The sequence below is a fragment of the Mus pahari genome, chromosome 15, assembly GCF_900095145.1.
Source record: "Mus pahari chromosome 15, PAHARI_EIJ_v1.1, whole genome shotgun sequence".
Lineage (NCBI taxonomy): Eukaryota > Metazoa > Chordata > Mammalia > Rodentia > Muridae > Mus > Mus pahari.
In genome coordinates, this window is record NC_034604.1 from 3,970,909 (window position 1) to 3,987,367 (window position 16,459).

General features: G+C 40.1%; 1 protein-coding gene across 4 annotated transcripts in view; it reads right to left on the reverse strand.

The window, feature by feature from the left end:
* Mpp7 (membrane palmitoylated protein 7) overlaps positions 1-16,459 on the reverse strand; it is a 233,383-nt gene that overhangs the window by 167,060 nt on the left and 49,864 nt on the right. For all 4 annotated transcript variants that reach the window (XM_021214588.2, XM_029547221.1, XM_021214586.2 and 1 more), the window contains exon 2: positions 3,300-3,446. In XM_021214588.2, the coding sequence (XP_021070247.2) occupies positions 3,300-3,336 (37 nt within the window). In that variant the 5' untranslated portion in view covers positions 3,337-3,446. The remainder of the gene's footprint in view (positions 1-3,299; positions 3,447-16,459) is intronic.

Here is a 16,459-nt window from a genome sequence, read left to right on the forward strand (position 1 = left end):
AAAGAAAGAAAGAAAGAAAGAAAGAAAGAAAGAAAGAAAGAAAGAAAGAAAGAAAGAAAGAAAGAAAGAAAGAAAGAAAGAAAGAAAGAAAGAAAAACAGGGTATAAAGTGGAGAGGGAGGGGGTTACCATCCCACAGTCAAAAATTCTGACCCAGAACTATACCTGTCTAAAAGAATTGCAAGGACAAAAATGGAGAAGAAACTGAGGGAGAGGCAGTCCAGTGACAGGCCCAACTTGGGATTCATCTCAAGGGGAGGCTCCAAGGCCTCACACTACTACTGATGCTATCGTGTGCTTACAGACAGAAGCCTGGCATGGCTGCCCTCAGAGAGGCCCAACAAGCAGCTGACTGAGACTGATGCAGATACTTACACTGAACCAAAGGGCTGAAGCCAGGAACCCCTGTGGTTGAATTAGGGAAAGGCTGGAAGAAGATGAGGAGGAGGGCAACCCCATAGGAAGAACAGCAGTCTCAACTAACCTGGACCCCTGAGATCTCTCAAATTCTGAGCCACCGACCAGGTAGCACACACGAATTGGTCCAAGGCCCCCAACACATACACAGCAGAGGACTGCCTGGTCTGGCCTCAGTAGGAGAAGATGTGCCTAACCTCCTACTGAGGCCCCAGGGAATGGGGAGGTCTTGCGGGGAGGGGAACATCCTCTTGGAAATGGGGGTGGGAGTGAGGGGAATGGGATTAGGAACTGTGGGAGGGCAGACTGGGAGGGGGGCAATGACTGAATTATAAAAAAAATAATAAAAGTAACTAAAAAAAATTTTTTAAAGAAGCATTTCCAGGATTGGGGAAATGAACCAGAGGGTAAATGTACTTTCTGTGCACGCATGAAGATCCAACTTTGAATCTGTAGCACTGACATAAAAAGCTAAACATGTAGATATGTGACTGTATGTGAGTGCATGTGTGTATGTGCGTGTATGTTCATACAAGCATGTGAGTGAGTGGTGTTGGGGGTGGGGAGACAGGAGGATGAATAAGTCTTGCTTGCTGGCTGCCCAGCAGCCTAGCCCCATGCTTGGTGAGAGACCCTACAGAGCCTACTTCAAAGGGCATAGAGTAATAGACCAGGAAACCCACATCTTTCTCTGGCCTCCACACCTACATAAGGGTACACACCCATACAGATACATTTGTGTAACACACATCACACAGTGTTTTTCCCAAATAACTACAATACACATGTCTGAAGTCAGGAGCCTTCCTTCTGTGATCTGATCATCAGTGTCATTGTAAGTTGATTCTCTTGGCTACCCAGTGGCAACACAACATCAACATTGTTGCTAGGCAATATAACATTAGTAAAAAGAGCATCAACTGCACCTGTATAGGGTTCTAAGCATCAACTCTAAACACCAGATACAAACACCACATGGTGACCTGGCACACAGGCTAGAAAACACCAGAAAGCAGGTGTCATAAGTCAGTAACTTTCTGTTCTAAGTGACATGGCTACGTGGGAAAGCTCTTTGTAAATTTTGTACCAGCCATCTGTGACCCACAGCTCTCAACTGTAAACCTATATTTCATTCAGCCTTTCAGTTATATGCCATTAGCAATACTTTGCTATCAATTAACCTAACACCATTTTGGTGAGTAGTACAAAATATACTACACAACTATAGTACATTCACACATAGAAAATTTTTGTCTATAATTACCATGTCACCACAGGAAGCTAACTTAATCATCCTGCATAGTACAACAAAACACAAAAACTATATAAAAACTAAAAAGAAAAAGGTTTCCAAAGGAGTTGACTTCCCAATTAACATCCTGAGGGGGAGAAATAAAAGTTTAACAGGAGTTAACAAAAAACTAAAACCTCCTCACAACAGAAACTAATCCCAGCCCACATTTCTAGGAGGGGAAATCTGCTGACAGACAGAGAGGAGGAGGAAGCGGGTTGCACCTGCAGAGGGTACACGTAAGTATGCTTAAGCTGGAAACAGTGAAGTCTACTGGAATGCGATGCCGGGACTGGAATGGCTGGAAGGGTGGGGGCAGGGAGTCAGATGCCTCAGGTACTTCATGTGGTCCCTGAGATCAGGGATGCAATGGCCACTGTGACACACGGGACACTCTCTTCATTGACAGTATGCTGCCATGTAAACTTTACAGCGTGGCCTGAGTATAGTGGCACTCATAATATTCAAGTGCATGTGAGCCTGAGGCAGGAAGACTGCGAGCTTAAAGGCTAATCCAGGATACAAGGAGCAAACCCCTGCCTCAAACCAATCAAAACAAGCAAAAGGAAAGCCTACTTCCTAACCCCACTCATTCTTCCTAACCCCACTCATTCTTTTCTTCTCTTTTTTACTGAGGATTAAATCCAGTGCTTCACATTCATGAAACATACACTGCACTGGATTTCAGCCCTAGTTGTTCTCCCTTACTCTGAACAGCTCTGAAAAGCATCCAGGAATCTATACTTAAAAAGTGCTGATTGTAAGAATGTCAATATGTGCTAAATTATGCATGGTGTGTGTTGTAAGAAATATTCACTTATTCCATCGGCCTTTAAATATTACAGTTAATGGATGTGGTTAGTGTACCGCTGTTGTTGCTAACACTTCCTTATTTATCGGGAGTGAGGGTAAGTGGACATGTATGCTAGAAGAGTGAAAGTCCAAGGACAATTCTCACAAGTGGATCTCCTTCCACCATGTAGGTCCCAGGGATTGAACTCAGGTCACCTGCATTGGCAGCAAGTTCCTTCACCCACTGAGCAATACCAACAGCCTACTGTTTAGTTTTAATATAACTTTTTATTATTATTTATTTATTCACTTTACATCCCCTCCTCCCAGTATAAATTCTTAATTATGTGTACAGATTTCCTGATTTTTTTTTAATCTCTGGTGACTGAAAACGAGAATAAAAATAGATAAATAGAACAGAAAGCAAGAGATCTAAAGCAAGTATGGCAAAAAATGTCACATCTGCTGTTAAAGGAGAGTGACAGTGGTGCAGACTGGCATGACAGTATTTGCCAGAACACTGGGTGTTCTCAAATACTTCATTTTCAACAATTAAATGCACAATGCTGTTCCAAAAGCAAGACACAGGCATGGGCACCGGCACCTGGAGCAGGAAGCAGTCTGAAAACCCCATTCACTTCCTTCTAGCTCACTTCCATCTAGCTCAGGACTTACTGGGACGGATTTTATGTTTGTCACAGAAAGACAAATGTGGTTTATTTGTGCCTACAACATCACAGTCACTGGGAATAACACTTATGTAAGAATATAGGGAAACTTGTCCCCTCGGCTTCTCATACCCGTGTCACAAGCCGATCCTGTGGCCAGTGCTGGCATGATGCAGGCTGCAGATGTGTGGCCGCCCTCCACTCTCTTGTCTCAGGAAGCTCCGGGAAATTCAATGGACTGGAGAAGTGTCTCACCCAAGAGTTGTCCTACAAGCCTTCCTAGGGAAAAAAAGAAACATTTTTTTAAATAGGTATTTACTTTATTTACATTTCTAATGTCCCCTTTTCTGGTTTCCCCTCCAAAAACCCCCCTATCCCCTTCACCCTCCCCCTGCTCACCAACCCACCCACATCCGCTTCCTGGCCCAGGCATTTCCCTACACTGGGACATAGAACCTTCACAGGAGCAAGGGCCTCTCCTCCCATTGATGACCAATTAGGCCATTCTCTGCTACATATGCAGATGGAGCCACGAGTCCCACCATGTGTACTCTTCGGTTGGTGATTTAGTCCCTGGGAGTTCTGGGGGTACTGATTACTTCATATTGTTGTTCCTCCTATGGTGCTGAAAAACCCTTCAGCTCCTTGGGTCCTTTCTCTAGCTCCTTCATTGGGGACCCTGTGCTCCATCCAATGGTAGGCTGAGAGCATCCACCTCTGTGTTTGTCAGGCACTGGTGGAGCCTCTCTGGAGACAGCTATAACAGGCTTCTGTCAGCAAGCACTTGTTGGCATCCACAAAAGTGTCTGAGTTTGGTGACTGTATATGGAATGGATCCCCGGGTGGGGCAGTCACTGGATGGTCATTCCTTCAGTCTCTGCTCCACACTTTGTAACTCCTTTCACGGGTATTTTGGTCACCCTTCTAAGAAGGATTGAAGGATCCACACTTTGGTCTTCCTTCTTCTTGAGTTTCAGGTGGTTTGTGAATTGTGTCTTGGGTATTCTGAGCTTCTGAGCTAATATCCACGTATCAGTGAGTGCACACCATGTGGGTTCTTTTGTGATCAGGTTACCTTACTCAGGATGATATTTTCTAGTTCCATCCATTTGCCTAAGAATTTCATAAATTCATTGTTTTTAATAGCTGAGTAGTACTCCATTGTGCAAATGTGTAACAGAAGAGAAACATATAAACATTTATATGTATATAAAAAAGCAAGTATCACTAAATCAAACATCCTGTAACTGATTTAAAATTTGTATTTAGCACTATACCAGAGCAATCATAATTCTTCTAAAGAATTTTTTTTCTGCAGTGACAGGCTGATATTTAACAGGAGAGTTAATGATTTTGATGTCATTTCTAACTGAAAACACACTACCCCTGCATGTGTCAAGGACTGTTGACATCTGCTAGAGGCTGCTGATCAGATGTACCATGACCTCTCAGAAGAGTCTGTGTAGCCACTTCCTCCCTCTCTTATCCCAATTCCAACTGTTCTTCCCAATGTCGGACAGAGACTCTCGGAGTCACCAGCAAGCTACAACTCTAGAGTGCATTCCAGTACAATAACTGCAAAGTCCTCTACCACAGGCTAAGCATATCCTTGACAAAACTGCTCAGCTAGAAGCAGGGCATTGAAACAACTCACAGAAGTGCTGGCAATCCAAGCTAAACCTTCTGTTAGTAAAAATTAAGTGTGGTTATACCCTGGAAAATATAGTTTTCAGTGACTAGCCTAAGGTTATCTATCTCACAATAAGAAGGCAGGAGATAGCGTGTAAAAGCTGTGCAAGGTCAGCTTGGGCTTTACCTATATTCCTGCTGGCTCTGTGATCTGGGGTAACTTATCTAATCTTGTTAAGCCTTAATTTCCTTATATGCAAATGAAGATAATAACTTAGAACTGCATGATAATTGAATGTGTCAAGACATGCCTTGCACAGAGTAAAAAATGATAAAAGCTGGCTGTGTGGTAGTTTATTTCTTTAATTCAGGCAATACAATTATAAAGTTAAAACATACAAGAAATCAGGGAGATTACAATCCATCCAGCCCAGTGCCTAAGAACAAGCCTGCCATGTGTTTTAAATTTGGATCGCTGCAGATTAACAACGGAAAATACACATCATTTACATTTTTGCTGAAATCATAACTATACAAAGCATTTTAGTACATTTTCCCCCAATTTGCCATACAGCAAACTCAGTCACTTAAAAGCATATTTTAATATATATTAAAGACAACAAGAAAAACAGGCACTGTAAACACTGGAAAACGATTCACTTCAATTCCTAAAGACTCTAAATTGCTGATTCATATTACAGAATAATGACAAACGAGTCGCTTTTACTTGAGAAAAATACAGCTGTAAAATTCCAGTAAAGCCTACTAAATTAGCATTTTAATTGTCAAAGTGAAAACTGATATTTAAAAAAAACAAACCATCAAACAGAGTTTCTTGGACTTGACTACCTGCTGTGATGTCTTCCCATCTGCTTTCCATTATCACAGAGGCAAACACAGTCCGCTCGTACTACACACCCATACAGAGAAAGGTGTTAATTAAAAATAGGACGGCAGTTATTTAAATTCCAAGCAAAAATATAACTCACTGAGCTAAAAATTAAAAATGAAAAGAAGAGGGTGAGCCAGACCTCACTTGTGCCCTGCTTAGACATTGCCTTTTCTCCAAAAACCTTACAAGGAAACTTTGCTTTGGTCTCACAAATTATTCTAAGCAGGATTAAGACTTAACTACATAAAAATATTCCTTATATAAAGCAAGGGGACAGATGAAGTAATTCAAAGCAAATAGAACTCCAGAAAGACCACTGATAATCTAAAGAATACATTGTTAACCAACTTTTATTTTTCTAACCGGGAAGAAATTAAGAAAACCATTGAAAATGTATAAAGTGTATTCATACATACTTCTACCATTAGGGTAATCCCTCTTTATGAAGTTAGCAGACATGGTGCTTTTCATATGTCTGTGGCCATATAACTTAGCTCTTTAGGCCACGAGAAGTCAGGATATGCTTGTTACGGGTCATCATAAACACAGAAACACACTCTATGCTGGTCCTGCCTTTTCACCACCGAAAGAACTCGCGGTGTTTCACATTTATAAACTACATATGTCACATAACCCAATTTATACTTTTATCAAAAAATGTAAAATTTAATAGAATGTGGGACAGAACTCATATTGACAAAAACCGGATATCCCACTTCAAAACAATTTTTAAGCCAGTGTTACCACACATGAAAGGAATTAGCATTTCTCATTTTTTTTTCAGAATGCACCATCAAGGTTAAACTTGTCCCAGGCTGTGTGTTTATCAAAAAATAATAATCTTCTAAGAATATATTATACAACATAGTTCTCCTCCTAGAAGAGTGCAAGTGTACAATTTTTAAAAAACGGTTTGATAGAATCCTAACTAGAAAAATGCTCAGCATTTTGTGGAATGAAGTAACATTGCAGATTTAACTTTCAAATTGGGTTAAATTTTTGTGTAATAATGTTATTTTTCCTTGGCTAAATTGATTGAAAATGCTTTGGAATTTGTCAGAATACAGCTGTAATTATTGCTGACTGTTGTATGGAACCCATTTACCACAACAAAAAAATACCAGCTGTTACAGTATGTCCTGAGAGGGATTACTGGATATTCTTAAATTGAAGTTCAATCCATCTTTCCATAAAAAAGAGAAGACCTGGATGCCAGGAATATAACAGCAGTATCAAATGCACCTGAGGCATTTACAATACCCAACAGGACCATTACAGCTCTCCTTTTAAAAGGCTTATTTTTGAAACTTCACTATTCCAGTTGTACCTTGCTTCTATATATCACACTGGATCAGGTTTTCCTGGCATTGATCACGTGGAAACAGTGAACTACATGAAGGTCTACGTGCTCAAAATGTTCAATTGTACCCTGGCTACATTCAATGCTTCTGTAGCACTGCTGACCTCGAGTGGCCAATCACAGAACTGCAAGTACCTGGAGGAAGATGGTCATGGTGATGTGTACTTCTCTGTGTTTGTGTCTGTATGCGTGCATGTATGTGTGTCTGTGTGTGTGCATGCGTTTGTGTCTGTGTTATGCCTATAAGATACATGAATGTTACATCACACACGTGGAAGTACCTGGGACAACTTTGGGGATTCAATTCGTTCCTTTGACCCTGATTTCCAGGGATCTAACTCGGCTCCCCAGGCTCTCCAGCAAGTACATTTATTTACCTGTAAGCTATCTGGTCAGTTCAAGGAGCTTTTTGATTTCTTGTAAAGCAAAAATTGACTTAATTCATCCAGCAACATAGTTCCCTGCAAAATTACTGCTTAATGTGAGCATATACAGTGAAGAAAACAATTAATAAATCTCCACTTGGGCAAGTTTTTCCGAACATGGAAGCATTCTGCAAATCAAGTAACAATTATCAGTGGCCTGTTATTGTGGGAGACAATGGCCATGATCAGGGATTTAACAGTCAGGCTTCCAGTTCTGAATCTAACAGAACAATGAAATAAGCCAAGATGTCTACAATATAAATCTAGCACTGCAAATCTTTAAAGGGCAGTTTGGAAGAGTCACTAGTAACATTAGTAAATGAAACACTCTAATTAGTATCTGTTAACATATCTACAAGTCTTCAGAGACATAGTTGTAAGGATGTGACAGGCCAGACAGAGCTCTGTGCCACAAATCTGTTCACATGAAATGATGTTCAGGTTTAGGATGTAGCTCACTGGTAGGGCCCAAGCCTTGAGTGCTTGAAGCCCTCCAGTACCACATATAAGCAAGCAAACAGAAACAGTGTGTGTGTGCTGTGCCCATAAATAGTTCTCATAAAACATTCACAAACCACTACAATCTCAAAGACCTTGCAGGGGGAAGGAGGAGCATGAGGCTTAACTATGTTAGGGAAAAATGCTGAAATAATATTTCTCCTTTGTACTTTTAACATCCAGTAAAAGCGCTGGTACCTTGGCATGAACAAGGACCGTGAAAGCTGGCCCTCAGGAAGGGGCAGTCCCAGCTCAGAGGTCTCTGAACCATGCCTCTGATGTGCATGGTGTCTTCGGCAATCTGTAATTACCTTCCACCTCTTGGGGTGGGGGCCAGGGGCAACTGAGTACAACAACCGACTGTGTGTTTGGGGAGAGCCTGGCCAACAATTCTAAAGAGGACTTCTCATGTCTGATGTTGGGGTTTTAAAGATAGATTGTGTGTTTGGGGAAGTCTCTCAGGGAGCCTGGCCAACAATTCTAAAGAGGACTTCTCGTGTCTGGTGTTGGGGTTTTCAAGTGGCCTCTGACTACTGAGAGAGAGTTGTTAGCTTAGACGAGAAAAATCTCTTAAAACTATGTGTATATTTACACCCTACATTTTGTGCCCTGTAGGGTTTTGGGGGTGTTGTTTTGTTTTGTAAATAGTTTGTAACTTGATTCCTTGCGACTCTTTCAGCGATCTATATTGCTATTTCACCTACCTGCCTGCTTCTACTGTATTTGACCCTCTCCAGGGATCCACCCTTTCCAATTGCCCGTATCAGATCACTTGGTTCCTGCGATTCCTTTACCCTCTTCCCACTTCTTCTATATTTTCTTCTGTAAGGATCCCCCCCTTTTCCATTTCCCTATGAAATTACATAATCCTGCTATTCCCCGTCTCTATTGCTCTCAAGCCCCCTTATCCTGACAGTAGCTCCAGTGTACTGTCCTAGCTTCTGTAGTTATTACTGGCTATGTGCTCACATCTAAAGGGTTGGAGCTAGAAGTCTCCAATAACAGAGAACATGGGACATTAGTCTTTCTGGGTCTGGACTATATCACTGAGAATGACCTTTTCTAGTTCCATTCATTTACCTGAAAAGTTTATAGTTTTGTTTTACTAATATCCATAGTATATATGCACCACATTTTAAAATCTACGTTTTAGTTGTAGGATATTTAGGTTGTTTCCATTTCCTAGCTATTATAAATACCATGGCAATAAACATGGATGAGCAAATATCTTGGACAATGATATCAAGTCCTGTGGGGTGGTACATCTGGGCCATATGGTAGATTTATTTTAGCTGTTGAAAATTCTCCACACTGATTTCCATAGTGGCTGTACCAGACTGCAAAACCACTAATAGTGAATGATAGCTCCCTTTTCCCCACATCCCCTCCAGCATTTTGATGTTAGGCTGGCTGTTCTACTGATTTCTGCCATTCTAACTGGATAAGAAGAAATCACAAAGTTGTATCAGTTGTTTCCCTAATTGATGGGGATTATGAACATTTTTGAGCTATTTCTTAGCTGCCACTGCCTTTTCTTCTTCCTCCTCTCGCTTCTCTTTCTCCTCTTCTTCCTTCTCTTCCTCCTCCCCCCTCCCTCCTTCCTCCTCCTCCTTCTTTTGCAAACTCTCGATTCAGATGCTGAACCCACTTTTCAAATGGCCTGTTTGATTTTGGTTTGGATTTTTTTTTTTTACTCTGGTTTTGGTGTTTTTTGTATATTCTGGATATTATACCTGTCTCAGAAATTCCGTCCCATTTCGTGGGTCTCCTTTTCACTCAGTTGATTGCTTTTCTTGCTATGCTAAGTTTTCTAGTTTCATGCAGCCCCACTTATTAAATATTGGTCTTGAGCTAATGGTGTCTCATTTAGAAGTCCTGTCACAATCTACATCATGTAGGTACTGCCTACCTATGTTTTCCCTTAGAAGTCTCAATGTCTCAGTTTTCAGATTTAAATCCCTAATCTTCTGGGGTTAGTTTGTGTGGAAAATGTCATTCCTGATTTCAGTTGGATTGCCTGTGGGTTTCTTGTACATAGCTTTTATTATGCTGAGATATGTTCCCTCCATCCTTATATTCTCTAAGCCTTTTATCATGAAGGTATCATTTTGACAAAGGCTTTCTCTGCACCTATTGAAATGAACATGTGATTTTTTTGCCATTAAATCCATTCATATAGTTTATTGCATTGACTAGCTTCTATATGTTAAACTATTCCTGCATTTCAGGGATGAAGCCAACTTGGTCATAGTGCATAATTTTTGGATGCATATGTGTATTCTATTTGTATTTTATTGAGTATTTTTGAGTCTGTATTCACTAGAGATAATTGGCTTTTAGTTTTCCTTTATTGTCACGTTGTCTTTCCCTGGTTCAGGTGTTGGAGTGGCATTGGTTTCTTAGGAGTTTGGGAGGACTCTTTTTGGTTGCTGTTGTTATGGAATAGCTGAAGAATGACGAGCTGCAAGTCTTTTTCAAATGGTTGGTAGAACTCTACTGTGAATCCATCTGGTTCTAAACCTTTTTTTTTTTCTAGAGGCCTCTTTATTAGTATTTCAGTCTCCTTATTTGTCAAGATCTGTTTAAGTTGATAACTTCCTTGATTTAATTTTGGTGATTTCACTGCCTCTATAAAGATATCAACTCCTTTTAGGCTTTCCAGCTGTGTTGAGCACAGGTTATAAAAACATTCCCTTCTTCTGAATTTCTTTAGCGTCTGCTGTAATGTTCCTGTCCATTTTCTAATTCCGTTCATTTGGATTCTCTCTTTCTCTCCTTTTGTTCCGACCAAGATGCTGAGGATTTTGCTTATCATTTCAAAGAACCAGTCTTAGATTCACTGACTCCTTACATTGTTTTCCTTGGTTCTTCTCAGTTGATTTCTACTCTTATTTTTCTATTTCTTGCCTTAGAGTGTGTTTAGATTTGGTTTGTTCATTTTCCCAGATTTTTGATTTCCTTGGTTTCTTCTTTGACCTATTCATTAGAAGATGGGGTGATTTTTATCTTTTTGAATTTGTAAAGACCTTTTTTTGTCTCAGGATGTAGACTATTTTAAAAAGTCTTTATGTGCTGCTGAGTAGAATGTTTGTTCTTCAGTGTTAGCAAAGAAAATATGTTCAATCCATTTGATGCATGGTGTCAATTAATTCTGATGTTTGTTTATGTTTTTACCCACATGACTTGTCTATTGAGGAAAGAGTAGTACTATAATCACCTACTATTCATATATCACTGTTAATGTGTATCATTAATTCCAATAGTAGACTTTTTATTGGGTGGGCCTGAATTTAGTGCATATATGTTTCAGATAGTAATGACTTCCTGGTTAATTCTTCCCTTGACCACAATGAAGTGTCTCTCTTTATCTCTTCTGGTTAGTTTTAGATTTAGTCCACTTTATAGGAGAATAGCTACACCTCCTTGCTTCCTGGTCACATGTGATTGGAGTTCTCTGTCCATTCTTTTACTCTAAGGCAGTCCCTATCTTTAGAACTAAGATATGCTTCTTCTAGGCAGGAGAGGTGAGTTTTGTTTCTTAATACATTCAATCAGTCTTGGAGAATCATGGCCATTGATATTTAAGGGTTTTGTTAAATTGTGGTTGTTGTGCTGTTGATTTTTGGTGATGGTGTTTATTCTCAGTAGTATTTTGGTTTTGATGATTATGGTTTTGTATTTATTACCAGAGTTTCTCTGCTACACTCCTTTTTCTCCACCTGAAATCGTTTCCTGTGCTTTCCTTAGGTTTGTCTTCTTGTTTACAAAATTTTTAGGCTGTTTAAGTCATGGAAAAAAAAATCTTGCTCTCTCCCTCACAGCAGATGGTTTTGCTGGAGATATTATGTTAGATCGCCTGACATGGTCTTTTAGGATATGGAGTGTACTGATCCAGCTCTATGACTTTCCATAATTTAGAGATGTTTTCTTCTATAATTTTGTTTCCTGGTGCATGTCATGTCTTAGGATTCTTTCCCTCATCTATGCCAATAATTCAAAGCTTTAAGTTTTTCAGTGGTGTGCCATATTCCCTGTGTTCCTTTCCTGTGTTTTCCTTCTATCTCCTGATTGAATTCTAGTCTCAACTCACCATTTCCACTGGCCTCTGTTTGTATCTTCTTGGACATCACTCAGGAGTCTATTCTCCTTAAGCTCTTTCTCTTGATGTGGGAATGTCCTGTGGTATGGTAGATAGGTATGGACGATCCTGCCCCAAGACTAGAGCTCCTCAAAATGAAGGTAGGGAAGGCAAGCTAGGCTAGTGGACTGATTGTGGGGCCCAGGACACAGCTGGTGGATTGTAGAAAGGCACAAGAGAAGAGGTCAGGACTATTTACCAGCCTCAACCCTGCAGGAGGAGTCAGATGTCTAGGCAGAGAGGGGGTGGTGGAGGCAGCACAAAGGGTCCTGTAGGTGGATGCACATAGAGCAGACCCTGGAGGAAGTCTAGATGTTGGCTGCAGTGGATGAGAAGGTGGTGGGAACACAAAAATGTGAGGCCTAGTGGTTGGCTGCTGAAAGGTGTAGACTGCCAGCCTCGGCCTAGGTACTAGCTGTGAGATGTGGGCTTGTTCATAATAGCTTTTTGAATGGAATATCTTGAGGTAGAAATCAAAGTAGTTTTAATTTCCACTACCCTAATGCTACTGACCCTGAATATCTTTAAAGTTTATTGCAGGGGCTAGAGAAATGGCTCAGTGGTTAGGAGTACTTGCTCTTGCAGAGGACCCAGGTTCTATTCCCAGCACCCATGTAGCACTTTTCAACCATCTGTAACTACAATTCAGGGGATTGGCCTCCTCCACAGGCAAACATTCATACACATAAAATAAGAATAAATCTTTATGAATAAATATTTTTTTTTCAAGACAAGGTTTCTCTGTGTAGCCCTGTCTGTCCTGGAACACACTCTGTAGACCANNCTGGCCTCGAATTCAGAAATCTGCCTGCCTCTGCCTCCCAAGTACTGGGATTAAAGGTGTGTGCCACCACTGCATGGTGGCTTAAATAAGTGTTTTTTAGCCACTTGTATTTCTTCTTTAGAGAGGTCTGTATTCATATTCATAGTCTACTTCTGACTGCGTTATTTGTTTTTATGTTGTTAGTGTCTTGAGTTTTTTATATATTCTAAATATAGTCTCTGTCAGATTTATAGCTAGTTGGTCCAGATTTTCTCCTAGGCTGCCTCTTCACCTGACTAGGTTCCCTTTGTTCAACAAATGCCATAAGGTCCTGTGTGTGTCAACTCTTGACCTTATTTCCGGAGCTTGAATTTTATGATTAACAATGATGTTTTAGAGATTTCTGCATTATTTTGCACCCTAACACCCAAATTCAACTCGTTGAGTGCTACTTAGAAGAGCTTGCCTATGCCCACATCTTGTAATACATTTCCCAGTCCTACCTTTGCCTCTAGCAGTTATGCTATGTAGTTATGTTTTATGTTGAGGCCTTTGATTCATTTAGAGTTGACTTAGGTGCAGCATGAGAGATAAGAATCTTGTTTCATCCTTCTATATGTAGACATCCAAAATTCCCCAGCACTATTTGTTGAAAATGCTGTCTTTTCTCCAATGAGTAGCATCTTCATCAAAAATCAGGTGGAACTTGCAAGGACTTATAACTGGATCTTCAATTCTACACCACTGATATGTATGCCTGCTTGGAAGCCAGCATCATGTTGTCTATGTTATCAACTTGAAATTGGCTATAGCAATATCCCCAGGAGTGTTGTTTTTGCTCAGGGTTGCTTTGGATATTCATTTATGTGCTCATATAAATTTAAGAATCACTTTTTAAAATTTCTATACAGAATGACTTGAGATTTGGCTGTCCATCCTTTTAACAATCTGTGACAAAAGGAAGAAGATGTTTGAAGTAGAGTTGCTGTAAAGCCAGCAAGGCTGTCATTAACACACCTGCACTGACCTTCAGTTCTAAACTGTGGCAATCACCACCATCACAGGGAAGCATTCTTCCTTAAAAGAGAAGTTGGAAGATAAGCTGTGCTAAATCAAGCAAATGTCAATGTTTGCCTAAGGAGGGTGTAGATCCCTTGAAATTATGTGGGTGCTGAGAATTGAATTGCCTAGAAATAAGTGAGTCTATAACTTTAAGACAAGTCATAAATATTAATGATGTGCACTGATGATGATGATAAAAATAGGAGGTTTTGAGCAAATGTTTGCAGATACTTCCAGACTATAGAGTCTGTCTCTTGTCAGTTGACTCCTGAGTCCCCTCTCATCCTGTACTATGAACTCCAATACCTTCCTGGGAAGGACTATGGTGACATCAGCCAATGCTATTGTGTTGATACTGCTTAGAAGATGTGCAGATCTAGTAAGCAATATTTTCCAATTTTCTAGAACTGTGTTATAAAATTATGCATGGATAAGATTCATCCAAAGCAAATATCTAACCACCAGGCATATAGCCAATAAAAGTTTGCTAATATGTTTTGTGATTCTAATCAGTCACATGAGGCTTGATGCTAACAGAAAAGAATCTCCTAAACAAACTGCAAATCCATCGGCAGGTATAGGTCCAAGGACTACATGTCTTTTAGACAAGATTGTACCCATTGCCTTTGTCATCTGTAACCTTGGGGTTTTCTACCTGTCCACTTTGTTCCTGAAAATAACAACTCTTGAGACTTCTTATATATGAATAAATGCCTAGACTAAAAGCCTTGGTCCATTTCCTGGCTAGCTTATAACTTCATAGCCCATTTGTTCTATTCTAAGTTCTGCCATGTGGCTGGTTACCTGGTCCTCAGTTTCATGTGACCATTTTGTTCTGTCTCTAGGGTGAATCTTCTTTCCACGAGTGTGTCTACCTCAGAAATCCTCTCTCTAGCTACCAGTTTCTCTTCTTCTAATGCTGCCTTAGGTCACTGTCCAAAGGCTCTTTACTGGCAGGTGAATGCCTTCACACAGAGCACAAGATATTATCTCTATGCAAGACATAGAGTAACAAGTTAGAAGCAAAAATACATATGAGAAAAAAAACTGTTCTATTGAGTCGAGAATTAAAGACATTTGCTACTAATTAGGGGTAGGGGCCGGGAGTGGTGGCACATGCCTTTAATCCCAGCACTTGGGAGGCAGAGGCGGGCAGATTTCTGAGTTCGAGGCCAGCCTGATCTACAGAGTGAGTTCCAGCACAGTCAGGGCTACAAAGAGGCCCTGTCTCCAAAAACAAAAACAAAAAAAAACAAAAAAAAAAAAACAAAAAAAAACACCTAATTAGGGGTAGGGACTAAAGTGTTGCATTAACAAGTAAGCTAATGCTGCTGTGAAAGGATATATGTGTGGGTACATGTGCATGCATGCCTGTGTGTGGTATGTGTGTGTACACATGTGCACTGTGTGCACATGCTCGTGACAGTATGAATTTATGGAACTTGAAGATCAAGCCTGGCTAGATCTCTACTGCTTGATACTTTTCAGGTTTGTTAGTGTTGTTACTTTTAAATTATTTGAAACAATTTTTCAATCTCTTTTTAAGTTTCATGAGTTAAATATTGATTTGTATCACCCATAAAATCATAACCCTGTTAATAACTTTTAAGGCTATAGAAAAGTGTAGAGACTAAAGGTATTGAAAATTGATCATCTATATCAAGGCCTGGTAATCATCTCCTTCTATGAGGGACCATACAGCAAACACATAAGGTTTTGGGGCCCATGGGCCTCTGTCTCAACGTAATGTATGCATGACTGTGTCCCTCTACTGCTTTCCAGAACCTCAAGGGTCAAGTGAGCTGATGACCATTCTGAATCTTTTCACCCTTTCTGCTATTATCCTACAGATCTAAAAGGAGCATATCTCCTAGTAACATTTTTATTAGTTTTTATTCAAATACTCAAAAAAAGTAACTTATTTTCAATTATTTAAGGTGGGGGCTAGGGTGCAAAATAATACAAAAATCTCTAAAACATCATTGTTAATCATAAAATTCAATTCCCTTTTTTACTATTCTAAGACTCCTAGATTCTGTCATGACAGACAAAACTTGGCTATGATAGGGTCAACCCTGAGTACATTGTCAGTTAAGTCAAAAAACTGATATCTCTAACATTGCAACTCCTAAAAGAAAAAAGCTCACCTCACAGATCCATGACTGACTGGGAGTCAGGGCTCAGTGCCACCACTCAGTACTGTACAAGAGAGTAACAACCCTTAGCATTACTCAGTACTGTAAGAGAGTAACACCCCTTAGCATCACTCAGTACTGTATGAGAGAGTAACATCCCTTAGCATCACTCAGTACTGTAAGAAAGAGTACCACCCCTTAGCATCACTCAGTACTGTAAGAGAGTAACATCCCTTAGCATAACTCAGTACTGTAAGAGAGAGTAACATCCCTTAGCATAACTCAGTACTGTAAGAGAGAGTAACATCCCTTAGCATCACTCAGTACTGTAAGAGAGTAACATCCCTTAGCATCACTCAGTACTGTAAGAGAGTAACATCCCTTAGCATC